Source organism: Gavialis gangeticus, unplaced genomic scaffold (assembly GCF_001723915.1).
Source record: "Gavialis gangeticus isolate Ggan-Ray unplaced genomic scaffold, GavGan_comp1, whole genome shotgun sequence".
In the NCBI taxonomy this organism is placed as follows: Eukaryota; Metazoa; Chordata; order Crocodylia; family Gavialidae; genus Gavialis; species Gavialis gangeticus.
This window is the reverse complement of record NW_017729022.1, coordinates 46099203-46123817: the sequence shown is the minus strand read 5'-3', so window position 1 is coordinate 46123817 and position 24615 is coordinate 46099203. Positions and strand designations below refer to the sequence as shown.

General features: G+C 41.3%; 1 protein-coding gene across 4 annotated transcripts in view; it reads left to right on the top strand.

Moving 5' to 3' along the window:
* ATP2B1 (ATPase plasma membrane Ca2+ transporting 1) overlaps positions 1-24615 on the top strand; it is a 131293-nt gene that overhangs the window by 31906 nt on the left and 74772 nt on the right. For all 4 annotated transcript variants that reach the window (XM_019514852.1, XM_019514850.1, XM_019514851.1 and 1 more), the window contains exon 2: positions 14692-15118. In XM_019514852.1, coding sequence (XP_019370397.1) covers positions 14914-15118 — 205 coding nt within the window. In that variant the 5' untranslated portion in view covers positions 14692-14913. The remainder of the gene's footprint in view (positions 1-14691; positions 15119-24615) is intronic.

Sequence of the window (24615 nt, the reverse complement as noted above, 5' to 3'; positions counted from 1 at the left end):
GTTGGCGCATGCTGTTTCACATGCAAGATGAGTATAAAGATGTGAATGGTCACATTGTACCATAAAACCAGTTAATTTGCAACAAAGTAGCAGCTTTGAAATGGCAGCTTTTGTCTTGCCAGGACACACTTTAACATAACCCTACACTTTGGAGGGGGGGGGGGGAAGCTGACTCCCTTATTTTGGCTAGGCTGAGTTGTAGGCTGACAGGCAGGGGACAGGGCTGTGGTGGTGGCAGGGGCCATGGGCAGATGTAGGAATTCAAAGAGGGATGCAAGAAATGCTACCAGTGCCTCAGGGGTGGCTGAAGCCCTTGGGCAAACGCACCTTTGCCCTGTCAACAGCTGCTGGGGACTTAAACTTGAGTCACTGAAATAAGCCAGACTCCCTCCCCCTTTTTTCACTAGGGTTTGTTTTTGGTTACAGTGTGGGGGTAGGGAAGGAAGACTTGCCACCTGCTGCTGCTCCTAGCTGATGGAGGGGCAGGGGAAGCCCTAACACTTCTTTCCCCATGATAGTGGGGGAATTGGTGGAGGAGATGCAGGAAGGAACACTAGTGGTAGCTGATCAGCATTACCACACCTAAGTTTTTGGATTTGCGGCTTCATGATCAGAATAGAGATGAATAACTTCTCTATTCTTTAAATTGACTTAAATATTACAAAAGCATTGCAGGCACTACAGAATAAGAGGACAGCCCTGTCCTAGACTTGAGCACCTGAGAAGAAGATTCAGTCTCCAGCCTCCATCTACTGTTAAGCCTAAGATTCCCCTCCCAAGTGAATGACTTAGTGGTGGCTATTTTGCACTTCTCCAAGAAATGAGACCTCTGTTTTTAGGCTTCCTTTAGCTTGAATTACTCAAATTCTACATCTTCCATTTTAGTAGCACAGTGCCTTAATTGTTATGCTAATTAATGGGTACGCTGTATTCCTGTTTGAAGCTGGGGCAGTACAGAGGGAGGAAAGCTTTTGGAGCCAGCAGATCAAGCAAGAGGCTGACTTACCGACCATAGCTTGGTGATGGAGGGATACTCCTAGGTTTTGATGCCTACTTCTAATAGTTTCAATAAGACCTATTCCTTTGCAGCCAAATCACTCTCTAAAATAGTGCTATATTGACTCTGTACAGCTCTGTAACAAATCTTCAATGGGAAAGGCTTGCCCCCTTTATTTAGAAAAGGAGATATTTTAAGAATCTGCCTTCTCATGTACCCTTACAACTGAAACTTGTAACCAGTACAGAACTGAGACGAGTGAACTAAGGTATAAAATAGCAAGAAGGAAAACCACAGCTTATTGAATCTAACTTGGGAAACCGTGCAGTAGGACAAAACTTGAGAATTTTCACACTTCATCCCTGTACTTTCTTATACTTTTTCTTGGAAAATAGTAGATGGAGGGAAACAAACAAAAGGTTTTTAACTATTTCAGCCTTGACTTCAAGTGGCTCCATGTTGGAGGCCACCAAGAAGTCACTTGAACTGTATCATCAACCTAGGGATTTGATCTTACGAGTTGTGAAGAAAAACCTTCACTAATTACCTGGAAAGAGCCACTTTTGTCTGTCTTAACTAATTGATTCAGTGTAAAGCATTAGTTCTGCTATTCTTGACTCTTCTGTTCAACCAGCATGGCAGACTTGTTTTGTTTTCTTCATTCCAGTGGCTTCCTTCTGTAAGGAAGGAAGGTCATAGACTTTGCCTGGATGATGTGATTAGACTTTATAGGTTCAGAGATGGCCTGGAAGAATCTTGCTATTCCTGTGTAGGCCAGGAAATCTAGGTTAAGGTCAGATGGTAAATGGATTGGATTAAGAAATGGATGGTACCTGGAATTTCCCGCTGAAAGCTTGTGTGTCTAGGAATCCTAGGCTTCCCCTCAAGTCTCTTGGCCCATAGTATCACAAGCTTAGTTGTCCTAGGGTAGCATTGCAGATAACATGGCTATGCTTTAATGATGCAGGTAAGGACATGTTCACCAGTCACATTTAGATGAAGCACATCTGAGTAGTCCCAAAGAGCTTGAAGCTTGTTTAGGTTAATTACTATAACGTGGTCTTGAAATGTCTCTCTCTAGTGATTAAGAAGGTATTTTGTGTAGTGTAAAGAAGTTCAAGGTCCTCACCTTGAGGACTAGTTTTCCAAATCCTGAGGATCTTGCTGTGCTGCAGTCAAGAAAACATACTTGATGCCTAAATAGGCCTAACTGAAAAAAGGGGGGTCTTCTCCCCTATTTCCCCCTCCCTCCCAACTAGGTGGTGATTGGGACACTTCATTATTCCTTCTCCCTGCCCCCTCACTTGTCATCAGGAACACTCACTTCATTCTTTGTTGGTTCCTGTTGGAAAGCTGTAGAGTCAAGGTCAAGTGGCAGTAAGATTAGATAGCCAACACTGGATTAGCCTTTTAAATGGCCTAGAATACTATGAGTGGGGGAGGGGAAGCAAGAAAGTTCCTAGATTTCTGTGCTCTAACCTGAATTTACTTATTTTTGATTTGAAAGTGGAAAGTAACTAAGGTTGAAGGGGAAAGTTTGCTGTAATTGAAACTAGAAAGTGGCTTTTATTTCTTCAGTAGCCTTAAATAGTTTGAATATAGGAAGGGGGTGGTGATTTTAAATTTCATACTACACTTTACTTTTTGTGAAATTAATATAGTAGGCATGCTGGCCCCTAATGATTTTATTAGACTAGTATAAGAAAAATCTTTTCTAGGAGAGAGCACACATGCTCAATTTTTATATGTGGATTTTTTTTTGTTTCTTCATTTTATTAAGAGCAGTGAGCTTTACGTTTTGGACTGTAAAATTGAATGGTCTAACTAAATTTTGCTCTGTTAAATAAATGCAACTAAGTGAAAATCTGGCCACAGGGCAAATCTGGAGTAAAACTGATGTACAAGAATGTAAAGAATAGTCTTGACTAAATCCTATCATTACAGTTATTGAGAGAAACTGAACTTGATATGCTGCCTTTCTATGACATGCTTATCTTTGGTCTGAGGATATAAGCATTGAGCTAGAACTCAAAGGTACAGTACAGAACTAATATTCTTTTGGCACGCTTTGCTTCATCAACCTAGTAAGCAAATATTTACTTAGTTATCATGACTTGAAATACTTATGTATAATCATAATGAGGTGCTCTGAATTCTTGTTCAGTACAGTATGCTAGAGTCTCCTGTAGCCTTGTCTTTCCACCATTTGTTCTTCATACGTGTCTCTGCTTTGGCTTGTTGAGAAGATTTCAATTCCTTTTGCTTGGAGTTGGTGTTGATTTGTCAAACACAAAAGGCTTTGTGCTTGCAGTCTGTCAACTCCTCCTGGATCTCCTGATCATTCTTATCAAATCAGTCTTGATGTTGACTGATAGAGAATCCAGGTGTTTCTTCACAAGTGCTGATGCCTGTGATCTTGAGGGCACCCCACATGCTGCTGACAGTCGTCATAGATTCATAGATTGTTGGGGACTGGAAGGGACCTTTTTGTAGATCATCAGGTCCAGTCTCCCTGCATTAGGCAGGAAAAAACAACTGGGGTCAAGTGACCCAAGCAAGGTGACTGTCCAGTCTCCTTTTTGAAGATTTCCAGGGTAGGTGACTGCACCACCTCTGGAGGGAGTTTATTCCACAGTCCAGACACCCTGGCTGTATAGGAGGGTTTTTTTTTTTTTCTAGAATAGAGCCTGAAGTGGCCTTCCAGGAGCTTGTATCCATTGCTTCTAGTCCTTTTCCAGAGGTGCTCTGGTAAACAGCTGTCAAGCTTCAATGTACTTCCCTGATGTAGTGGTAAGCTACTACAGAGTCTCCTCTCTGCCTTCTCTTCCATGGGCCTCCTTCAGCCTAAGTCCCTTAAGCCACATAAGGAGAAGCTGTCTTGCAAGTCCCTGATCATATGGGTGATTTCTCTCAAGCTTTTCCACATTCTTGTGGAAGTGCAGTGCCCAGAACTGGATGCAGTAGTCCAGCTGCAGCTTTGCTAGTGCAGAGTACAGTGGGAATATCACTTCCTTAGTCTTGCATGAGATGCAACAGTTAATGCATGACAGTGTGGTGTTTTACCCTGCTGGCCACAGCATCACGTTGACCCATCATGCAGTGATTTAACCAGGGCATGAACTGCTACATCCTTTTTAGCTGTGGTGCAAATCAAATTGTTGCCACTGAGCGTGTAGGTATGTTGGGGACTGTCTGCCTCCAGATGGAGCACCTTACATTTGTGAGTGGTGAACTTTTATTTGGTTCCAGTCCGCCCAACTCTCTAGCCTGTCCAAGTCCACCTGTACCTGCAGCCTATTTTCTGGCATGAACATGCTCCCCCATAACTTGGTGTCATCCGCAAACTTGGCCAGTGAGCTTATCAATGATTTAGATGCAAGGGTGAAAAATGTTGAAAAGCACCAGTCCAAGCACGGACCCCTGACGGACACCACTGGCCACTTCTTGCCAGGATGACACCTCCATTCATGAGAACTCTTGGTCCTACCATGCAGCCAGTTTTTTCCACTCACTGAACTGTTGAACAGTTAAGCACACAGTCTTCCAGCTGTTGTGTTTGGTTTTATTTTCCCAACAAGGATATTGTGGAATACTAGATCAAAGCATTTTGGAAGTCTAGGTATATAATGTCAATCCTCTTTCCCGAGCCTAGGGGGTGAGAGACCTGTTCATAGAAGGAGATGAGATGGGTAGGTCTTGTCTTACCAGTGGCAAAGCCATGTTGGCTGTCATTCAGAAGATCACCCTCAGTGAGCATATTGTACATAAATTCTTTAATGACTTTATTTCCCTGGAATGGAGGTTAGGCTGACTTTTAATTCCCCACTGCTGATTTGGAATTCACCAGGTGTGTTTTTTGAAGCATTGGTGGAAGAAGTTTCACTTGAGTCCCTCAAAGTTGATCTTCCATAAGCATTGCTTTGACTGCAGCTGCTGTTTAGGAGCCAGTTTTGAGTGACAACTGAGTAGATGAGTCAGTGATCACTCCAGCAAACATCAGCTCCTAATATACTGTGGGTAATGCAGACACTTTGTGGTTGACAGGGAGGATGACGGTCAGTCAGGTGCCAATACTTCAATCTTGGATGTTGCCATGATACCTTTTTGTTCTGCTAGAAAAAGGCATAAATGTGTTTTGGTGATGGGGAGTCCACTTTCCACACAGGTAGTCAAGAAGAGGATGCCATTGGAGTTGACCTTTCCTACTCCTTCCTTGCCAGTGGTTCCATTCCAGAGGTTGGAGTCCTCTCTAGTTCTGGCATTGATGTCACTGGGAAGAATAAGTCCGTCTCCCTCTGGAGCATCAGAAAGGACTCGATGAACGTTGGTGTAGAATTCCTCCTTGGTTTCGCCAGCAGCCTTGAGTTGCAGGCACACGTGCTGATGACAGGGGCATGTTGGCTCCCTGCCAGTAAGATGGAGGTTCATGAGGCGCTCATTAATTCCAATAGGGAGTTCATTGAGTTGGTCTGAATTCACAGAGTTGGTTTTGCCATTTTACGAATGAAGTTGATACAATGAGGGAATGCTAAAGTACATTCAACATTCTAGCTGTGAAGTTGGCTAGGGTGAATGCTAGAGCATATCCAAAATGGCAGAACTAAAATCAGTCTGGATTTTTATGCTGCTGTTTTTCACTTGACCAAGATCTGAGGATGGCTAACTCAGTGAGCCACCACATAAAGGACTCAGTTTCCATGGTGGTGCATAACTATCAGAAATGGTATACCATATTGTGGCCAGTTCTATATAGTAAACATATAAATGTACTTTAATGGTCTCATTGAATAGGAGGCAATAAATGGTAGTACAAACAAGGACATCCCACCATTGCACAGCATGGTGTTGAGGCTGAGAACAGTAATTTATTTGGATAGAATGCAGTGGGGTTAACTCTAGTTTTTAGAATGCTTTTGCCCTGGTAGTCGATTCTGTTAGTTAAGACCAATGTTACAGTACTCTTCCAGTTTTCACGAAGCAGGCAGGCAGTAAATAACTTAAGAGGTCAAAGCTTCAGTTCTTATATAGACTGGCCTTCTCTACTAAAACCTATTCCATATGAGAGCAGTAGCAATATATGAAGATGTCACCAAAGACTCAAAAGCAGAATATGGAATGTAGTACTGTACAGTTGGTCTTCCAGGATGGACATGTGCAACCAAAAGTTTGAAAGCAGTTCTGGAGAGTAGCAGCATCAATAACAAAAAAAACTGGTCTCATTTCTCAAGTCCACAAAATGTGGTATGCATGTCATTAGCTGGAGCAACATCTCTAATGGTCTTAAGCTTGTATTTGGTATCTCTCAAGCTGAGGTGGGGTGAATTTTTTAGCTGTAGCTTATATTCCAGTACAGGTACTTAGTACAGCAGATATGTGGCTTTCCTGTGAGAGACCTAACACATGGTGTGGGTGTTTCCCAATTGTAGAATTGTTCCAGGAGAGAGACACAAGTCACTTGCAGATGTAGGGTAAAAAAAGAAAAAAGGGGGTACCTTTTTAAGCTTGTCATGCTCCTGTGCTGTACCCTGTGGATGCCTGGAAGAGGCAGCACATTAGTTGCACTTGGCTTTCCCAACATATGTATAGATCAGGTGCTGTAGTGAGGCTTTTTTTGCACTTTTTATCTAAAACTGATTCTATCAGCTATTGGATAAAGTGCCAAAAGCCCTGCTGAAGCACCTGATCTCTGTACAGACATTGCAGAACTGGGCTGAACTGAAATGCTTCTGCTTTTCTTGCGGAGCTGTTAATGACCAGTACGTTTATTTGGGCATCTTATGGCACATAGGTGCTACAGCACCGCTGCAGGAACTAATTAACTGAAAATAACAGCTCTGTAGGAACAACGTAGGCATGTACAGTTGCTTGCCGTGGTTGCCCTTGTTGACCACCTTCTCTTCTCTGCCTGCCTCCCCCAATCCCACTGCTCTGTAACACACAAAGGTATGGTTGAGGGTTAGGAGAATTAGGAAAAAATGTTTGGATACTACCTTCTCTCCTCTTCCCCCTCTCTCTCCGTCTTCCTCCCCAAACCTTGCACATCTGTAGAGCTTTTGGATTGAACATGGCAAACAAAACATCAGTGTTTTTAATACTCTCCTTTTATCTGAGACTTACTTAAGGTGGGGAGGGGGGACAGGTTTTGGTGGTTTGTTTGTTTTTATATCTATAATTTGAACCTCTTGCTATCATTATGGTAGATTGGGGGGGGGGAAGTCCAATGGGACTTCTTTTCCTGCACATCTTGTTGGTTTGCTAAACAAGGAGCTAATGAATAAGGGTGCTCTTGTTTGTGAGGAGGGGGGAACTTTTATACTACTACATCTGAATATTTACTTTGCTAATATAATGGAGAAAATTGCTTTTGCATAAACTGAAGACCCTGAGCATATTGTCTGGGCCCCTCCAACTTGCTTGGTAACAGACTTCTGTCTAATGCATGAGAACTCTTTAAATACATCTTTCTAGTTCTGGATGCACTACAGGAATCTACATTCCAGGCAAAAATACTAGAAAAATATGCAGCTTAACTGCATACATAACACAACTCTGGTACCAATTTTTCTATGTTCTAATTAGAACAGTTTTATAAACTGCTGATTTCAGTAGCCTCTTTCAGGCCTGAGAGAGGCTCACTCCCACTTTTTAAGATGCCTGGTCTATATAACTTTAGTTTCTCTTCTTCACTGCTTCCTCTTAAGCAAGCTCCCTCAAAAGCAGTACCTAAAATAAGGCTGCGGCATTAGATTTTTTTTCTCAATTTTTACCAAAACAAAACATTGGTGATTTTTTTCCAGTTGAGTGTGCTTCATATTACTTATGAATCTCTTTGCTTGGTCTTCTGGCTCTTAAATGCCTCTATGCTCACCAGGAGCTTTGAGGACCCATAATAAACCTAAACTTTTAAAAAAATAAAACAGGGAGTCTTTGCTCTTGCTAGATTCCCCACCCCTGCCTCCCATCACTCCACCCCATACATGCCTTTTTACATTGTTGTGTGTGTTTGTTTTTGTTTTTTTTTTTTTAACTATACATTTATGGATGCTAAAGAGCATATTATATCCTTCAAGTCAACAGCAGTGTCCTCTTTTAATATAGTAGAGTAACCCTTACTGAGTGAATTATGGAAGTATTTAGACAATCACTGAAACAAGTATATCGAGCATCTTGAGAACTGATCCTGTCGGGGAAACCTTTAACCTAATAGACAAGGTATGTGTAGTTGTCTTCAGTAGCTAGCATCCCTTTTTAACCGACTAGGCCTAGTCTCTTTAGTCTGTCCTCATATGGAAACCCCTCAATACCATTAATCACCCTAGCTGCCCTTCTCTAGTTCTTCTGTATCTTTTTCTGAGGTGTGTGGACCAGAGTTGAGCTCAGTATTCAAAGCAGTCTTCAAAACAAGTAGTGATGGCAAGTGAATTGATGTCTAGAAGCAATTCCTGTTAGACTGCAACCTGTTGGTTTGTAGATTCGTCCAGTCTTCACTGAACTAATTGGATTAAGCAGAGGCTTTCCTGAGATAATCACTTTGGGAGCTTTTCCCCCTTGTTGAAGCTTGTGCTGCTGATAATGTGCAGCTGAAGGTCAAATGCATTTGCACAGAGCACCAGCCAAAGCTTAAAATCTAAGCAATTGAACTATTTCAGTCACTTAACTTTTAATTCACAATTGCAAAGGAAAACAAGCTCGACCTTCCTTATTTCAAGGTGCATTAGGTGATCCAGTGAACTTATCTGGAATTTGTCCTCTTTCCTTGGTGTATGTATTGACATTGAGCCTGACATGTTGCTTTGAATCAAATGTTATGTGTAATCAGGTGTGTGGATCTTTTCTAAGCACACTGCAAATACTTTGAGGGGTAAGAAAGATTGGTCATCAGCGCATTATGGTGGATAAAATTCTAGTGCTGTATCATGAAAACTACTTCTGTGTACTAGTTTACTTGCATCTCTTGCAAAATTATGTACTTGTGTCAAACAGTTGATCAGAGCAGCATAGCACTGTAAATTTGACAAATGTGGGACAGATCATAGTTTTTACTTCTATTTGAAGGCTAGTGTTAAACTTGCCTGGAAAGGCAGATTCTGATGTCTTTCAAAGTAGACCTACTCTTTTTTTTTTTTTCCACAATTGTATCTAGTAGCTATTCCCTATGGAGGCACACAGGAATGGCCTCAATGCTGCTGTTATTAGGGAATCCTGTCAGGAGTGCTATACTTCAATTTGAAAAAGCAAATTTTGAATTGTACCTTCCTGTCTCTTTAGGAATATCCTTGTTACTTTGCTGCTTAAAACAGAAATATTACTGTGGCTTCAGGGAACTCGGTTATATAACTGCATCTTGGAACCCTTGGCTTTTAAGGTGAAAGGTAGTGTTTTTTACATTCATGCAACTTGGGCTGTGACAAATGACTAACTCTGGGCTTTTTGGCTTTTACCATGTTGTCTAATAAGCATTCCTAGTATTTATGGTATTTCTAACATCTGCTTTGTTGCATTTTACTAATATAGTACCCCTAGCCATAAGTTTTGACTAGAATTAAGGGATGCTTTTAAAAAAAGTATTGTCAACTCCTGTATAAAAACCAATTTTGGTGTATAACTATTCACTACTTATACTTTATTCCATGGTTGAAAAGTCAGTCAGATGATGGCAAAGATTAAATCCTGTATTAATCTTTCTTTACTTGTGCATGGTACTGCCACAGGACACTTTCTCATTGAAGATTCCTCTTCATTTTCCCAATGATTACTGCTTATCTCTGAATCTTCAGAGGTTTAGGTTGTTTCTGAAAGTAACAAGACCTAGAAATGTATGCTAAATTATAGTAGTAGAGCAGGAATGCTAACAACTAAAATATAGAATTAGCTGTACAGTGGTAGTCATGGTTCAGTCAACTGACATGAAAATATTACTACTTCAGTTTGGGTTGGGGTATATTTTCACCGATGTGTGGTATTAAGATGCATAGCATAGTTCCAAACAAATCTGCAGATACTAGTTTAAGAAGCAAAACTGTTTTTAGTGGTGACTTCTTAAGTTAACCTTGAGGATGGTAATATTAGAATATCCCAAGAAAACAGCTGTGCAACCCATTTTATATCTTGCAAAATACTGAGGATTCAGGGGAAGGGGATGGTCCCCCATAGGATGGTGGGCAAAGTGCAGGCCATGGGCTGAATCTGGCTGACAGTGGACTCCATTTCACAGCAGCCCCTGCCTGCATGGGTGGGGCCAGTTTCCCTGGAGACTCCAGCAGCAGCTGCACTGTGATAGTGCAGGGCTGGGGTTTCCATAGAGACTGGCCCCAGCAGCTCTAGCAGGGCATGCGGCAGGGTGGGGAGCTACTCTGGGGCCAGGCTGGCATCTTGGAGCAGTGACAGGTGAGGCAGAGCCATGATCTGTGGCCTGTGTGCTCTAGGTAGGGGTATGGCCCCAGAGTAGCACCCCACCCTGCCAGCACTGCTGAAGCTGGTCTCCATGGAAACCCCTGCGCTATCACAGTGTGGCTGCTGGGGTCTCCATGGAAACCAGCTTCAGCCATATGGACAGGGGCTGCTGGGGAAATGGAGTCTGGCTGCTGGCCAGATCCACCCCTGCCATAGGAGGATATTGTGGCTAAACTTGGCAAAGATTAGAGTCAGGATTTAAGTGTCTAAATCATTTCTGGAAGAGTGAAATGTCACAGAATGGAGCTTTTAATACTTGGTTCTTCTCCTAGTCTGATGTGGGAACAGACTATGCCAAGTCTCCTACCTCAGAGTCCTGGGCTGTTCTCAATAACATCTGGTTAAGCTATTTCATGTACTAGACTAAATGATACTGATCCTGTATGGCAGTCTGTTCCAGTCTTTACACAGGTAAAACTATCCTTTTTGTAGACCTGTGTCTTTGAGTGTCCAAAATGCAAATTTTTAATTGGCTTACTATTCTGTTAACAAGTACTTCCTAAAGCAGGGCCTGGCAACCTACAGTCTGAGCCAGATCCAGCCTGCAGAGGTTCTGTCTGAGCACAGGAGATTTGGCATGGATTGACACCATGCTGCCCATCTCCTCTGTTGCAGAACCTGCTGTTGAGTATCTGCACTTACCCTTGCTGCAGAGGAGATGGATTGTGGTGATGGTAAGCACAGGCAGCTGTTTGCTCCAAGGGACAGATGCTTGTCACCTACAGCAAGAGCTAGGTCATAGAAGGTGGCCCACACTAGCAAGAGTGCCAACCCCTGTTCTTAAATCATTACTTTTTATATAGATTCCAGTTTAACAGTAATCTTGCTTAGCTTTTTTTTTTCCTGCATAGTACTATTGTCTCATTTGTCTACTTGGAATCAAGGCATTACCATAGCATTTGAATAGAGATAATCCAATCCTGTGTTGCCAGAAGGTAGCTTCTTATTGATGAGACTCGGCACTTGTGCGTGCAAACTAATTCTCCTACAGCAGACTGCAACAACAAATTTTAACAATGGCTATTTTTAATGCATCAGCAAGACCTAAGACATCATAGACTATGGGATATCAGCTAAAGAAAAAGCACATCTGTACAGGCAGAGCTCTGAACCAAGTTATTAAAAGTGGAGGCATCTTACCTCTAGGCCAACCAGGGCTAATTCTGCACTAAAGGCATAATTGAGAAGACCAATGCTGAACATAGACTGGTTACCTGGTAGAGGCTACCATGCCATATTAACACTGCTTCGGGGGGTAGGGGGAGAAGAGGGCATAACTTTGTCTAAACAGTAAGAGCAGTACGTGTAAAACACAAACATCTGGCATGTTTCTGCAGTTCTAAACTGGGACTACAGAGGCTGAAACGTCTTTCTTTTGTTTTTATTTTTATTTTTTTAATTGGTGTCTTCTATTTTATTAGAGCACTTGATTGCAACAGATGTCTCTTTTTTTTTTCCTAGTCTAGCTGCTTTTCTGACGGTGTGGATGCCAGGATCATACATGATCAGTCACCAGCTGTTGCATAGCAACCCAACTGTGCAGTGAAAATGTATGCATGCAGACTCCTATTCTAATATCTGGTGTAGGTTGGGAGGCAAAGGGGATGGTTTATAGGCAGGCACAGTGGGGAGCTGTAGCTTTAATATGGCTAATAAGTTGTACAAAACTTCAGAAGCCAATTATTTGGAGATTTAGTGGCCGAATCTCCAAATCTGAATTGAATTGGGAGACCTATTTAAAAGATTCAGGTCAAATCGGAAGCCTCTGAATAGATTCTGAAGGCTTGCAGCAAACTGAGAAGGGAGGGGGATGGGGTAATCTTCCATACATGGAAAAGGCTGCCCTCAGAAGGGGCTACCATCCCTGCTGTCTTCATATGAATCTTGCAAAAAAAAAAAATGACAATTATAGGTATTTTAGTGGTTTTTTTTCCCCCCTTTTTAGTCTCTGGCCGACTCTCCAAATCCAAATCAGCCAGTTTTGAAATTGGGACAATGATTTGAATCATTGTTCCTCCAAATTGGACTAATCCAAAGCAAACACTTGCTGCTTTGCACAGGCCTAATGGCTAATCAGTGTCCACAAGTTACTAGAATCTCTCTTAATACAGAAAGTCTTTAATCACTTCAGTTCTTTGTAAGGAGAGAACGCTCAACACTGTCATGAATGCTACTCCAGACTGCGGAAACCATGTGCCTCTCTTTTGTTTTCCGTTCTGTTCTTTAGCATCTTGAATCCTCCTAAAGAAAAAAGGACCCTTTAATTATCTTTGTTTTTAAAAACAAAACACACACAATGGTGGGAGTAGGTCATTGTAATCCATAAGGAGAACATGTAGACCCAGGACTTCATTTTACTTCTTTAGTAGAAAACTCCAATGTCTGCTACTTTGTACCACTTCACTTTTTCCCTCGACAAATGGGAAGCTAGTGCTTGCCTGACTTCAAAAGAAACTTTTGAAGCTTTAAAGTTTTTGTTGTTTTTATTTTTTTTTTTAAAATTGGGTGTATATAAAAAATATTATGTCTGAGAAGTACATGATGAATGGGAGTATAGCCATTTGAATAGAGGGCAGATCGCTGTCATGTTAGGGCAACGTTTGTTTGTCAATTGCTGTTGTGGGTGGGAGCTGGATTTTAAGGCCTGACTTTCATACAAGAGACCCTTTTTTTTAAAATTTTAAAAATCTTTATTTATAAATATCAGAGCATTAGGGAATGCGTGATTTAATCTCTTTTTGACATGGTTGCAGTTCTGTTCTTTTATTTCAGAAAGGGGTGGGGTAGGTAAGGTAAGGGGCCTACACATATTGAAATTATCCCTTGTGTCTAGATTGCTGTTGCTTGGCTGCAGTATCTTTTTTTTTTTTTTCCCTTGGAGAAGTTTTCTACAGTAAAACAGTACAGGCATACTAAAGTAAAATAATTGCACCCACTTTTAATTGAACAAATAAAATATAATTTGTGCTTGAACTACCATAAAGGGAAAACAAGCATTCGGTACCTATGAGCTAGAAAATGGTCTTGTAGATTTGTTTCGGCTCTAGCTTGCTTATACCAGAGACAGAAGTGTGCCTTAAGCACAGCACTGGGTTGTATTACATACCTACCCTCTAAGCAAGTTGCATTTTAATCTTGCAAAATTTTGGTGGCCCTAAAGGAAATTACTGAATGTTGAAAGGACAAATTCACGGGGGTGTATGTGGTAGAGAAGAATGCATATTTATCACTAGTGGGGCTTATTCTCAGATTTAAAGCAAAAATTTCCTTTTGATTATTGACCAATCCTCAAATTTTTAAGACTTGAACACTTCTTATGTGAAAGATGGTGGTCTTAGGGGTACCATGAGAACTTTTAATATTTCATTGCACTTCTAGCTGGTCTGCATTCTGGTGTTTTACATTGAGGTCCTAGAAAAGGTGAGACTTGAGTGCTTTATCTCTAAACAAAATGGAAGAGTTTGACTTAATTTTTCTACTACCCTTATTTGTTACTTAATTAGGGCCAGGGTATAAGAATTTCAGGGTAAGAGTACACAAAGCTTTAAGTGCTGAAGAAGGAGCTAATAACTTCTTGGCCAGTTGACTGGTCATTACTGATTGACTATTTTAAGAGAAGTATCGGGTTGTAGTGCGATTCCCAATCTAAAGGATTGCGTCAATACTATGTGCATCTGTAGGTACATCTACACATGTGCTTAACTGGGCAGTAGACTAACTTTGCTGTAGTATAAAAAGTTACAGCCTATGCATGCAGTGCTATTAGACTGCAGCAAACTGATTTTCAGCATTATAAGCACAGCACTATTTTATGGCAGTGTAAATTAACTGTGCCTAAATGTACTTGTAAATGCTGACCTGGGCATAAATTGTACCCAGCTAGCCAAGGCACCAGGGGGCCAGACCCCTGCCTGCTGCCTAGCTACACAACTCTGTTCTGTTGGGCACTCCTGTACCTCTGACAATGGCCTGGGGCTGACCCTCTCTCCTTTCTCCAAGCCTGTTGCCAGCCCTGCCCTAGCTCAAACTTCTGCAGTCCCAGGTGCACGTGTAGATACTGCACCCAGGAGCAGTTGACTCCAGTTCAGACTGCACCACAGTTTATTGCATTGCACTAATAGCACATGTAGATGCACTGAATGAAACCTGATCTTGAGCAACGTTTTCCTTCCTGTATATGTAACTTTAAATGGATTAAAGTTATTGGAATAATAAATAGCTGATTTTTCTCCTTTTCCCAGATTGTACACCTTGTATCCTTAACTCCAGAGAAAAGGAGCTCACCATGGGACAACATTCAAGATGCCTCTCTGAAAAGGATCTTCTCCTCGGGTGATATGTATTTACTCTGACTGTCTTTATATCTAAAGGATTATTTTCCTTTTTTCCATTTGGAAATACTTCAAATAGAAACTTTGTTCCTTATTGGAAACAGTCTCCTCACATTAAGGACTGAATACATAATGGGTGATATGGCTAACAACTCAGTTGCATATAGTGGTGTAAAAAACACTGTAAAAGAGGCTAATCATGGAGATTTTGGAATCACACTTGCTGAGCTTCGTGACCTTATGGAACTGCGAGCTACAGATGCATTGCATAAAATTCAAGAATGTTATGGAGATGTTTATGGTATCTGTACAAGATTGAAAACTTCCCCAAATGAAGGTAAGTGTCATTATGATGAACACTGGTCCAAAAGATTTGATTTCTTCTACTTTGGGAAAGAGGTAATTAAAGTAATTTCATCTAGTTGTTCATAATGGTTTCGGGGCAGGCTTACTGCCCAGCATCCAGTGAATAGTAAGGTTAGTTAACTACATCAATTTCTGTATTAAATGTTATAAAACACAGCTTTTGAGAACTTTTAGGAAGAATGCTCTAGTCAAGGTTTTTGTTGTTTCCGCACTTATAGAATAGTGTTTTGTCAAACACCGTGTGGTGAAGGTTCTTATTCAAAGTGCAAACCTATGCTTCTGCTTTTAGAGAAGTAACCAGGATTTCATAACTCAAAGTTCAGTCTTATGCAGTATAAATCGCACACTCTACTTTTTTATTCTGATGCTATGCTTACTAGTAATGTCTCTCTATTGCCATCTAGTTGCTTTTTTGGCTTACAGGCATGCATTGTGTGTTGTCTACACTTTTTTTAAAAAAGGATCTTTTCATTTGAAGCATACTGAAGAGCGTATTGATTCAAAATGAAAGATCAAATTCTTAATTAACAGATGTAGCTTTTTAAAGTCCACTTGCTATTTGGCAGCTCTGTTACTGACTTTTTAGCTAGTAAATATATGTTTAATGTGCTTTTGTGACGGTGATTAGAGTTGCTTAAATGGTGAGTTCAGATCTCTTTTTTTTCATTGCTACTTAACTGTTTTAAGCAGGTTTTGTAGAATCTTGATGAGGCTTATAAACTCAATGTGAGCTGCTATCAGAAGGTTAACATGATCTGTCTTGAGTAGGAACACGTTTTTGGTAGCCTAGTTGCATAACTAAAAAAAAAATTTTAAATTCTTATCACCCATTGTCTCAGGTGTGGGGGGAGGGGAGCTAGATGAATGTTGCAACTCTAACATTAATTGGCATATTTGGCTTATGTAACCTATTTAAGCAGCAACTGTCAGTCAAGATTTCTTGTTTGTAAATAATTTGGTTTATGCATAGTCTCATTTTGGAGCATTACTTTAAGTACATGACTAAAGGTTGGGGGGAGGGGGAGAAGGGGGGCTTTGAATATGAATACTCCTATACAGTTTATCTGCTGTGTTCTGTTCAATTAATGTTATAGGTAACTTCATATTGGACATATCAATCTTTCTAATTAAATCTCAGTTAATTACTGGTATTACTAATAGAAATCCTACTGTAGGAACCAAAGAACAAACTAAAGTTACTGGCCAGGTACAGACGCTTCACTTTTTTTTACTGGCATAAGTGATCAAAAACTAATCCTTAACAGAACAGAAATTTGTGGTGCACAACTGGTCTACTATACTTGTAACAGAGGACAGAAGTTTGTACACAGACTAGTTTAAAAATGGTGGAACCCAATCTAAGACCCCAGCAGATGCATAACTTTGATCAATTCTGTGTTTGGGCTTCTTGAATGCTTGTACCTAGCCACTGGTGCTAGTTGTGTGATGGGAGTACGATATAGGGAGTAAGTAAGTAAAACAAGAAGTATATATCTGAGCAAAGAAGCTCTGCATAAAAATGAATTGCTTGTGTGGAAGTAAAGCTAGTCTGAGGTTAAAATAAGGGTTTCTTAAGCAATGTACCATTTAACCTGTGAGCAGTTCTCCCATGGGGATGTTGTATAATGTATTGGAAGATGATGAATTTGAAGTTGGATACCCATCCTAAAGCTTTTCACCAGAACTGAACTAAATTTCTTCCATGAAACGAACTGTAGTCTTCTGAAAATAGACTCAAGCCCTACCAAATGCAGCTAAAATGTGAAGTTGACCTTTTTTACTCAAGTAATCGAGCTATAGATGAGACATCAGGCTGGTGCACACTTTCTAGGGAGTTGTATAGTAAGGCACACTACCTGCATGCAAAATGCATTTTTAAAAAAAATATTTCAGTTTTTAAAAGGCTTCTTTCTACCTTTGGAAGTGTGGCTACAACTGTCTCACGCCCCTTGCTTTTAGCTTTCCAGTAAGCTTAAAGTAAGCTCGTGTATATTATGGTAGGACACCAGTGCTGCTGGACATCTTGAAATCAGGACAACCCACATGCTTGCGGTGGTGGTAGTAGCAGTAGTTCCCATAAAGTCCATGGCTGAAGAATTGTAGAAAGCCTGGTAGGGAGGGGACCCCTGGAGGTTCTTAGTCCCGTTTTCTGTTCAAGAAAGGATCATCATCTCTAAGTATTCCACAACTGTTTAACTGTCTGTCTTCTAGAACACCGAATGTGAGCCCACAATCTTACACAAACTATTCTACTGCTAAACTGCTATCGGTTAAAATTTTTTTTTCTAATATCAAGTCTGCTTCTCCTTTGCAATTTAAGCCTGTGTTCACAGGACAAACAGTAATTGATGATACTCTTCATAATGACCATTTTAAAAGGCCTATCGGATCCTCCTCTTTTTAGTTTCTTCTCTAGAGAACTAAATAACATTTTGTCAAATTTTCTAGGCTTCCAATAACTGTCCGCCTCTCATGAAGTGCAGTGCCCAAAACTTCATGGCTTACAGGCATGCATTGTGTCTGTAAGCCATGTGCCTCCAAGTGAGCCTGTACTAACCCTGAAAAGTAGAATAATTGCTTACCCGGATACACCTGTTGAATTTTTCTCAGCATTCTGTTTTGCTCTCAATGGTATACTTGCTCCTTGCTTGCTATGCAGTATCTTGGTGTCCTTCTTCAGTATTGTTCCCAGGGCACTCATTGTTTCTATATTTGTGCCCTTTCTTTCTAAGAACTACACTAATCCTTGAATGAATTTCATCCTGTGTATTCACACTACTGCTAATTTATAATGGTCACTTTGGGCATCTGTTTTGGGTCCAAGACAAAAGGACCCTTTTTTTTTCATACCTCCCAGTTTTTAAGCATCATCCTCAGAATAGCCAGTGGCTTGATTTTTATGCAAATAGTTACGTACTCCTGTTCTTCAAGTAGCTTCATCTGGACAGTATTTCCCTGGCTTCATGAATGTGGTGTGGGAGGCAATTAAACCATACTAAACATTTTGGTTTCATCTGTAAGAGGAATAGGCAGTCTTTCAAAACTATTTTTTTAAAGCACTGAAATTCTTCCTTTTCAAAACTATGAAAGGGAGTTATTGCACAGTTTTGACTAATTCAGGTTTTGTTTTTTCCTTTAGTCTTGGTGTAAGGTAACTCACTTAAGGTTGTATTAGTTTTTTTATCAGCTATTAAGAATTAAAGGCAGAACTTGTCAACCCTTGGTAAATCTAGGAATGAATTTTTAATGTGGCACAAGATTTGGCACGTCATAATTCCCAAACAAGTTTCTGCTGCATTGGCTTTCTACATATACATTTTAAGGGAAGCTGTCTCCTTCCCTGGTTGCATTTTGCTTGTTTTCTGGTTCTGATACTTATTTCATTGCCAATGGGATTATTGAAAGACCACAATCCAGACTACTGTTAAGTTATGCCTGAGGTAATATAGAGTACAACTGATGTATAAAGGAGTGTTATTTCCCTTTATGCACACTAAATGGGAAGGTAAAGAGAAGGTAAAGTACCAGGGAGGAGGAAGAGTGTTAAATATTGTGAAACAAGACTCCAAGGTGAATAAAGAATTTTGACAGACTGTCTGGAGGTACACGTTCAGTGTGTTTCCATATTGAAGCTTTTGCTGTGGTGTGTTGTCCTGCATAATTAGCAGAGCCTCGGTAGCTAATATACAGCTAATTCCTATAATTTCTTAGTCAAGTGGGTGGTTTGTATGAAGTCTTTTTCTTTTAATGGAAATCAGGCTAACAAAGGAATTCAGCTTGCTTCAGCAGGTAATTGAACTAGCCATATTCTTACTACTCCTGCACTTACTTTTTTTTTTTAATTGTACTATGGAATGTACCTATCCTTTGTTCTGCTGCAAACTGTCTCTACACTACAGGTATAATCTTCCATTTTAACATTTGTGATGGCACAATTTCAATAATAGACCTCCTGGACAGTGCTCATACGGCCACGGACTAGAGTACATCAGAAATGCTGATTGTGATGATAAAGTTTATCTCTAAAAAAAATAACCACCACAGTTCATGCTGAATGGTTCCACAACCTAAAGGGACTCTAATGTAGTTTGGGGATTTTTCCCATTTTTTCCAAAAAAATGTCAATGACACCTGGCTTAACATGCAACTTGGCTTCAGTTTGGCACTAAATGATTGATTTTTTTTTTTTTTTTTTTAACTTTTTTTTAATTTTATTATTGGGTGAAGTTACCAAGTACTGAAGGTACCAAGAACAAGTCGTGTCTGACCAACCAGACTTCCTTCTATAAGGTGACACTGGTTGGGGGAAGAGCAATGGATATTATTTAAAAGCCTTGCTCAAGTAAAAGTATGACATGTTGGGAGAAAACTATGATGGGGAGACTAAGGAAATGCACTAGATGAAATACTGTAATATTTTAAAATGTAATATTTGTAAATACAAAATTGCTTGGATCCTTATGCTTAACAAGTAGTAATTTTAATGGCTCAATGTGCCGTTCAGAGGAAGTATTAAGGTCTTTCCTGGATTCAGTATCGTTTCCCATGGATGTTGGGGTTGTGTGCTTGGCAAACTTGCTGATGACACCAAGTTGGATGGACCCTCTCTGCACTTGTCCATGTTGACTCCTCATCTGATTGTAGAGTGGAAGCATGGTCTTTCCAGGCCATTCTGGATCCTAGCCTTACCTGCGAAGACCCACACTTGGGATGATATGATTGTATGCACAGATACAGACTGAGGAATGACTGGTTAGATCACAGTACTGCAGAGAAGGACCTGGGAGTTACAGTAGACCATAAGCTGAATGTGAACCAACAGTACATTTTTGCAACAGAGACTGCATACTAGGCTGTATCAACAGGGGGGTCACTCAGGAAGCAATTCTTCTGCTTCTATTTGGTTTTAGGACCCATGCACCAAGAAGGATATGGAAAGTCCACAGGAGCACAGCAAAAATGAGGCAAGACTTGCAAGGAAAGGCTGAAAGAACTAGAGTTATTTAGTCTGGAGATGCAACTGAGGAGGAAACTGAAAATGTCTTTCAAATATCTGAAGAGTGATTTATGGAAAGAGGATTTTTCTCTGTGGCTGTAAGTGACTAGACTAGGAGCAGCAGCCTCAAGCTATACCAGGGGAAACTCTGAAGTTGGAGGTTTAGGAAGAACCTTCTGACTTAAGGTTAAGTACTAGAAAACGTTACCCAGAAAAACTAGAATATCCATCCTTGGAAACTCTTCAAGAGCAAGCAGACACTTGGCTGGGGTGATTTGTCAGGGATCCTTCTAACTTGAACAGGGGGCTGGACATGATTTCATAGATTTTTATAGGCATTAGGGCTGGAAGGGACCTGGGAAGATACTGCCAGCCCCCCTCCCAAGGGGCGGGAAGTCAGCTGGGGTCACAGGATTCCAGCAAGATAAGCATCCAATTTGCTCTTGAAGGTGTTCAATGTAGGTGCTTGAACCACCTCCGATGGCAGGCTGTTCCAGACCTTGGGGGCTTGGACAGTAAAGAAATTCTTCCTCTTGTCCAGCCTGAAATGGTCTTGCAGTGGTTTTATAACCATTTGACCTTGTCAGCCCTTGGGGCGCTCTGGTGAACAAACGTTCCCCCAGATACTGGTGGTCACTCCTGATAAGTTTTTTATAGGTGGCCATCAGATCACCCCTGAGCCTGCACTTTTCCAGGCTAAAGAGCCCCATGGCTCTCAGCCTCTCGTCATAAGGTCTGTTTTCCTGACCTCTGATCATGCACGTGGCTCTTCTCTGGACTCTCTCAAGCTTCTCCACATCCTTTTTTGAATTGTGGGGCCCAAAACTGGATGCAGTACTCCAGCTGTGGCCTTACCAAGGCTGAGGTACAAGGGGAGAGTGACGTCCTGGGATTTGCGTGAAGCATTTATGGGTGCAAGGATCTTGGTGTTTTTTCCTGATTTTAAAAAAAAATCACAATCTCTTACTTTAAAAAACCCCACAACCCCCCCCCATCTGGAATTTTTAAAATGAAAGCCCCCCCTGCCCTATTGGTGCCCCTCACCTCCCTACCCACATCTTCTGTTCCCCCAGCCCTGCTAGAGGGGGCCCTCCAGCTGCCAGGGCTATGGGGCCAGGGACTTGGCCTGGAGAACAGCTCCCACAGGTTCCTGGCAGCCACATGCATATAGGCACACATGGTGCCCCCTGCTTAACCATCCTCTTCCCACTTCCCCCAGCCCCCTGCTGGCTGGAATTCTGCCAGCCTGTAGAGGACTGATCACAACTGCAAAATCTGCAGGTTTCTCCGGTAAAATGAGAAACCCATGTTTGCCTCTAGTAAAAGGTGAAATCCAATGTTTTTCTCTGCCTTTCTGTGGGGAAATGGAAAATCCTGATCCATGCTGATTAACTTTTTGGGGTCCTCTTTAGCCTATGATCCTGAAGTGTACCATGCAGCAACTTAGCTATAAATTCTATGGTAGAACCCTACCTCCTTAAGTCACTAGTGCAAGATTTTTGGTGAATGAAAAATAAATCTGCACAGTAGAAAGTCATTAAGCAAAATGACACCATCTATTTGTTCCTGTTCTTTCTCTTCCCACCACTCCTTGTCTTTTTTTTTTTTTTTTACAGGGAATAACTGTCCACACACCAGCAAATGACACTTCTTCACTTTAATATCAAACTTCTGTGATCTGTGGAAGATCAGGTCATCTGATGCTGCTTTACCATATTTTAAAATGATAGGCATCTAAAGTTGTGCAGTGCCACTAGGCATGTCAGTTGTTGGAACTGTACTATAATCCTAAATTGCTAGCTACCCAAAACACATAAGGGAAAAAAAGGCAAAGCAAGCAGTGAATTCAAGTTTTTTTTAAAGAGGAAGACATTGTATTTGAATATGAATTTCTAATAATCAGTTGACTGTTTTTTTTTTTTAAAGCACATAAGTTATACTCTTCAGTTTGGCTTTAAAGAACTTGATAAATGTTGCAGTCCAAAACGGAGTTTCTAAATTGCTCCTGTAATAGCTGTTTTAGTTGTCTCAAAATTTAGGTGTTGACTTAAGGCATGTAATTGTTCTCAGAACCAATCACTTTCTTGTTGGCACTTAGTACTGCTGACTTTCACCGGACTTCTTATAAAGACTTTTGAACAGTTCTGCCCTGTATACATAAATGCATAATAAGTAACTTCTGAATTTTGCCAGGACTTTGCTCCATTATTTCTTAACTTAGGAAAACCCTGGCTTTTTTCTTCACAAACAGAAGACCAGTTAACTTTTTTAAGATTATAGGCAAACAAACCAAGTACTGCAAGATAAAAAAGGGAGAGGGTGGAACAAGGCATGGGTTGTAGTGTACTGTCAGTTACCTGATGCTCTTGACTGTGGGTACCTCTTCTGCCTTCAGTGGAAGGGGCCAAGCTACTGTGGGAATTATGAATCTGCACTAACCTATGCACAGAGTACTAATGCAATAAATCAACACCCGCAAACTACAGAAGCTAGTTTTAATTATATGCTTATTTGAACACCTTTCTAGAGTGGAAGGAATCAATATATCCTTCTAAAGATTAACTGTTACAGGTTTTAGCAAAAGTACTCTAGGCTAGTGGCTTCCAAACTCTGGCAGAATTGCCAGCAATTTAAAACTATACAACCTTAAGTACCATCAGCCAGTCTTTGTCATATGAAATAATTATAGTAAATCTGTTTTTAATGCAAACTACTGGTGGAACTGCTAGTCTAGTCCTTTATTTTGGTTTGGGAAATGTAGCAAAAATGGACTTTTTCCTTAATTGCTAGTTCATATTCTCTAACCCAGTTAGTTGAGTTTTAAACTTTCCTGATTTTTCATTTAGGTAGCAACACTGGCACTTCCTGTACAACGTCTTGTTGAGTAACCATTTTACCTTTTGACTAAATTCTAGGGCAGGAGTTGGTAGTGTTTGGGCAGTGCCAAACCCTCCCACAACTTCAGCTTTGTAAGATGTTGGTGTGCCAGGGGTGGACAGCAAGGGAGCCTTGAGAGGCCCGATCCTTGTAGTAACAAAGCCCTGGCCCCTTCCCCACTGTCCACCCTGAGGTACATGTACCAAGCAAAATATCTCTTGCATACCACACTCAGGCACCCCCTGACATAGGTGCCAACACTTGTCCTAGGATGATAATTGAGAGATGGCAACACATAATAGGACCTGGTCCTGTAAACTCTAGTCACTTGGAGACAAAAGGCTGGAGAGGGGGAATTACCCTAGATTGTTTATACACATGGCTAGGGAAGTGGCAAATGTTGCCACATGAGCAGGGGGAATTTCATGAGCTTCTTTCACAAGCTTAAAAAGGGGATGGGGTGGTACATCATTACCAGGAACCCCAAACAGTATGCATAGAAGAGATGCTCATATTGAAGTATTGCTTTTTGAGGATCTGTCTAATGCTTTGAGATTTGTCCTTAAAGTATGAGTTGAGAGGATGGAGAACTATAATGTCACTGTTCCACAGTAACTTATGTTTGTGCAGACTCGTGCCTACCTGAAGAGCCAGAGCCTGCACAGCCAGCTGGACCTCAGTCCCCAGAGAAATCATGGCGCAGGTGCTCAAGGAATCCATTTCTAGGTGCTTAGAGGAGGAGAAGGCAATTGGGAACAGTCAGCATGGATTCTCCAAGGGCAAGTCATGTCTGACCAACCTGATTGCCTTCTATGAAGAGATGAATGGCTCTGGATGTAGGAAAAGCTGTAGACATGACTATACCTAGACTTTAGCAAGGTGTTTGATAGTCTCCCACAGCATTCTTACAAGCAAGCTGAGGAAGTAAGAGTTGGATGAATAGATTGGTAAGGTGGATAGAAAGCTGGTTGGATCACTGGGCACAACAAGTAGTGATCGATGACTTTCTCTAGTAGTCAGACTCTATTAGAGGGACACCAGTGCATTGGTCCGATATCGGATCAGCACAGATGTAAAGAAAACTATTGGAAATCAGCCTGATGTGGCTAGTTTTTAAAAAAAAAAAAAAAAAAAAAAAAAAAGAGAGACTCGTGCATCGGTGCAGCCACCTCATAGCACATAGGTGGCAAGGAGCACAGCCTGGCACCTTGGAGAGCTGCGTGCAACTGGTAAGTCTGTGGTGGTGGTGGGAGGGGACAGGCATGAGCGTGTCGTGGGGGGAGGACAGATCAAGACCCCCTGCAGTGAGGGAGGCTATTCCTGGCAGGGGCTCGGCCCAGCTGCGCTTGAGGTATGCAGCAGCAGTGCTGGGTGGGGGGAGGGGGTCTGGGCAGCTATAGCAAACTTTGGGGTAGCTGTAGCCAGCCAGGCACAGTCCACCCCAGCCTGCACAGATCTGGGGGGCACATGCCCCCTGAGATAAGCCACTTACCATTCTGTCCCACACCCCACACTACCCTGACTGGACAGTGCTAGCCCTAGCCCCACTTCCTCCTTCACCATAGGGCCCTTTAATCTGCCCCCCCCCCCCCCCC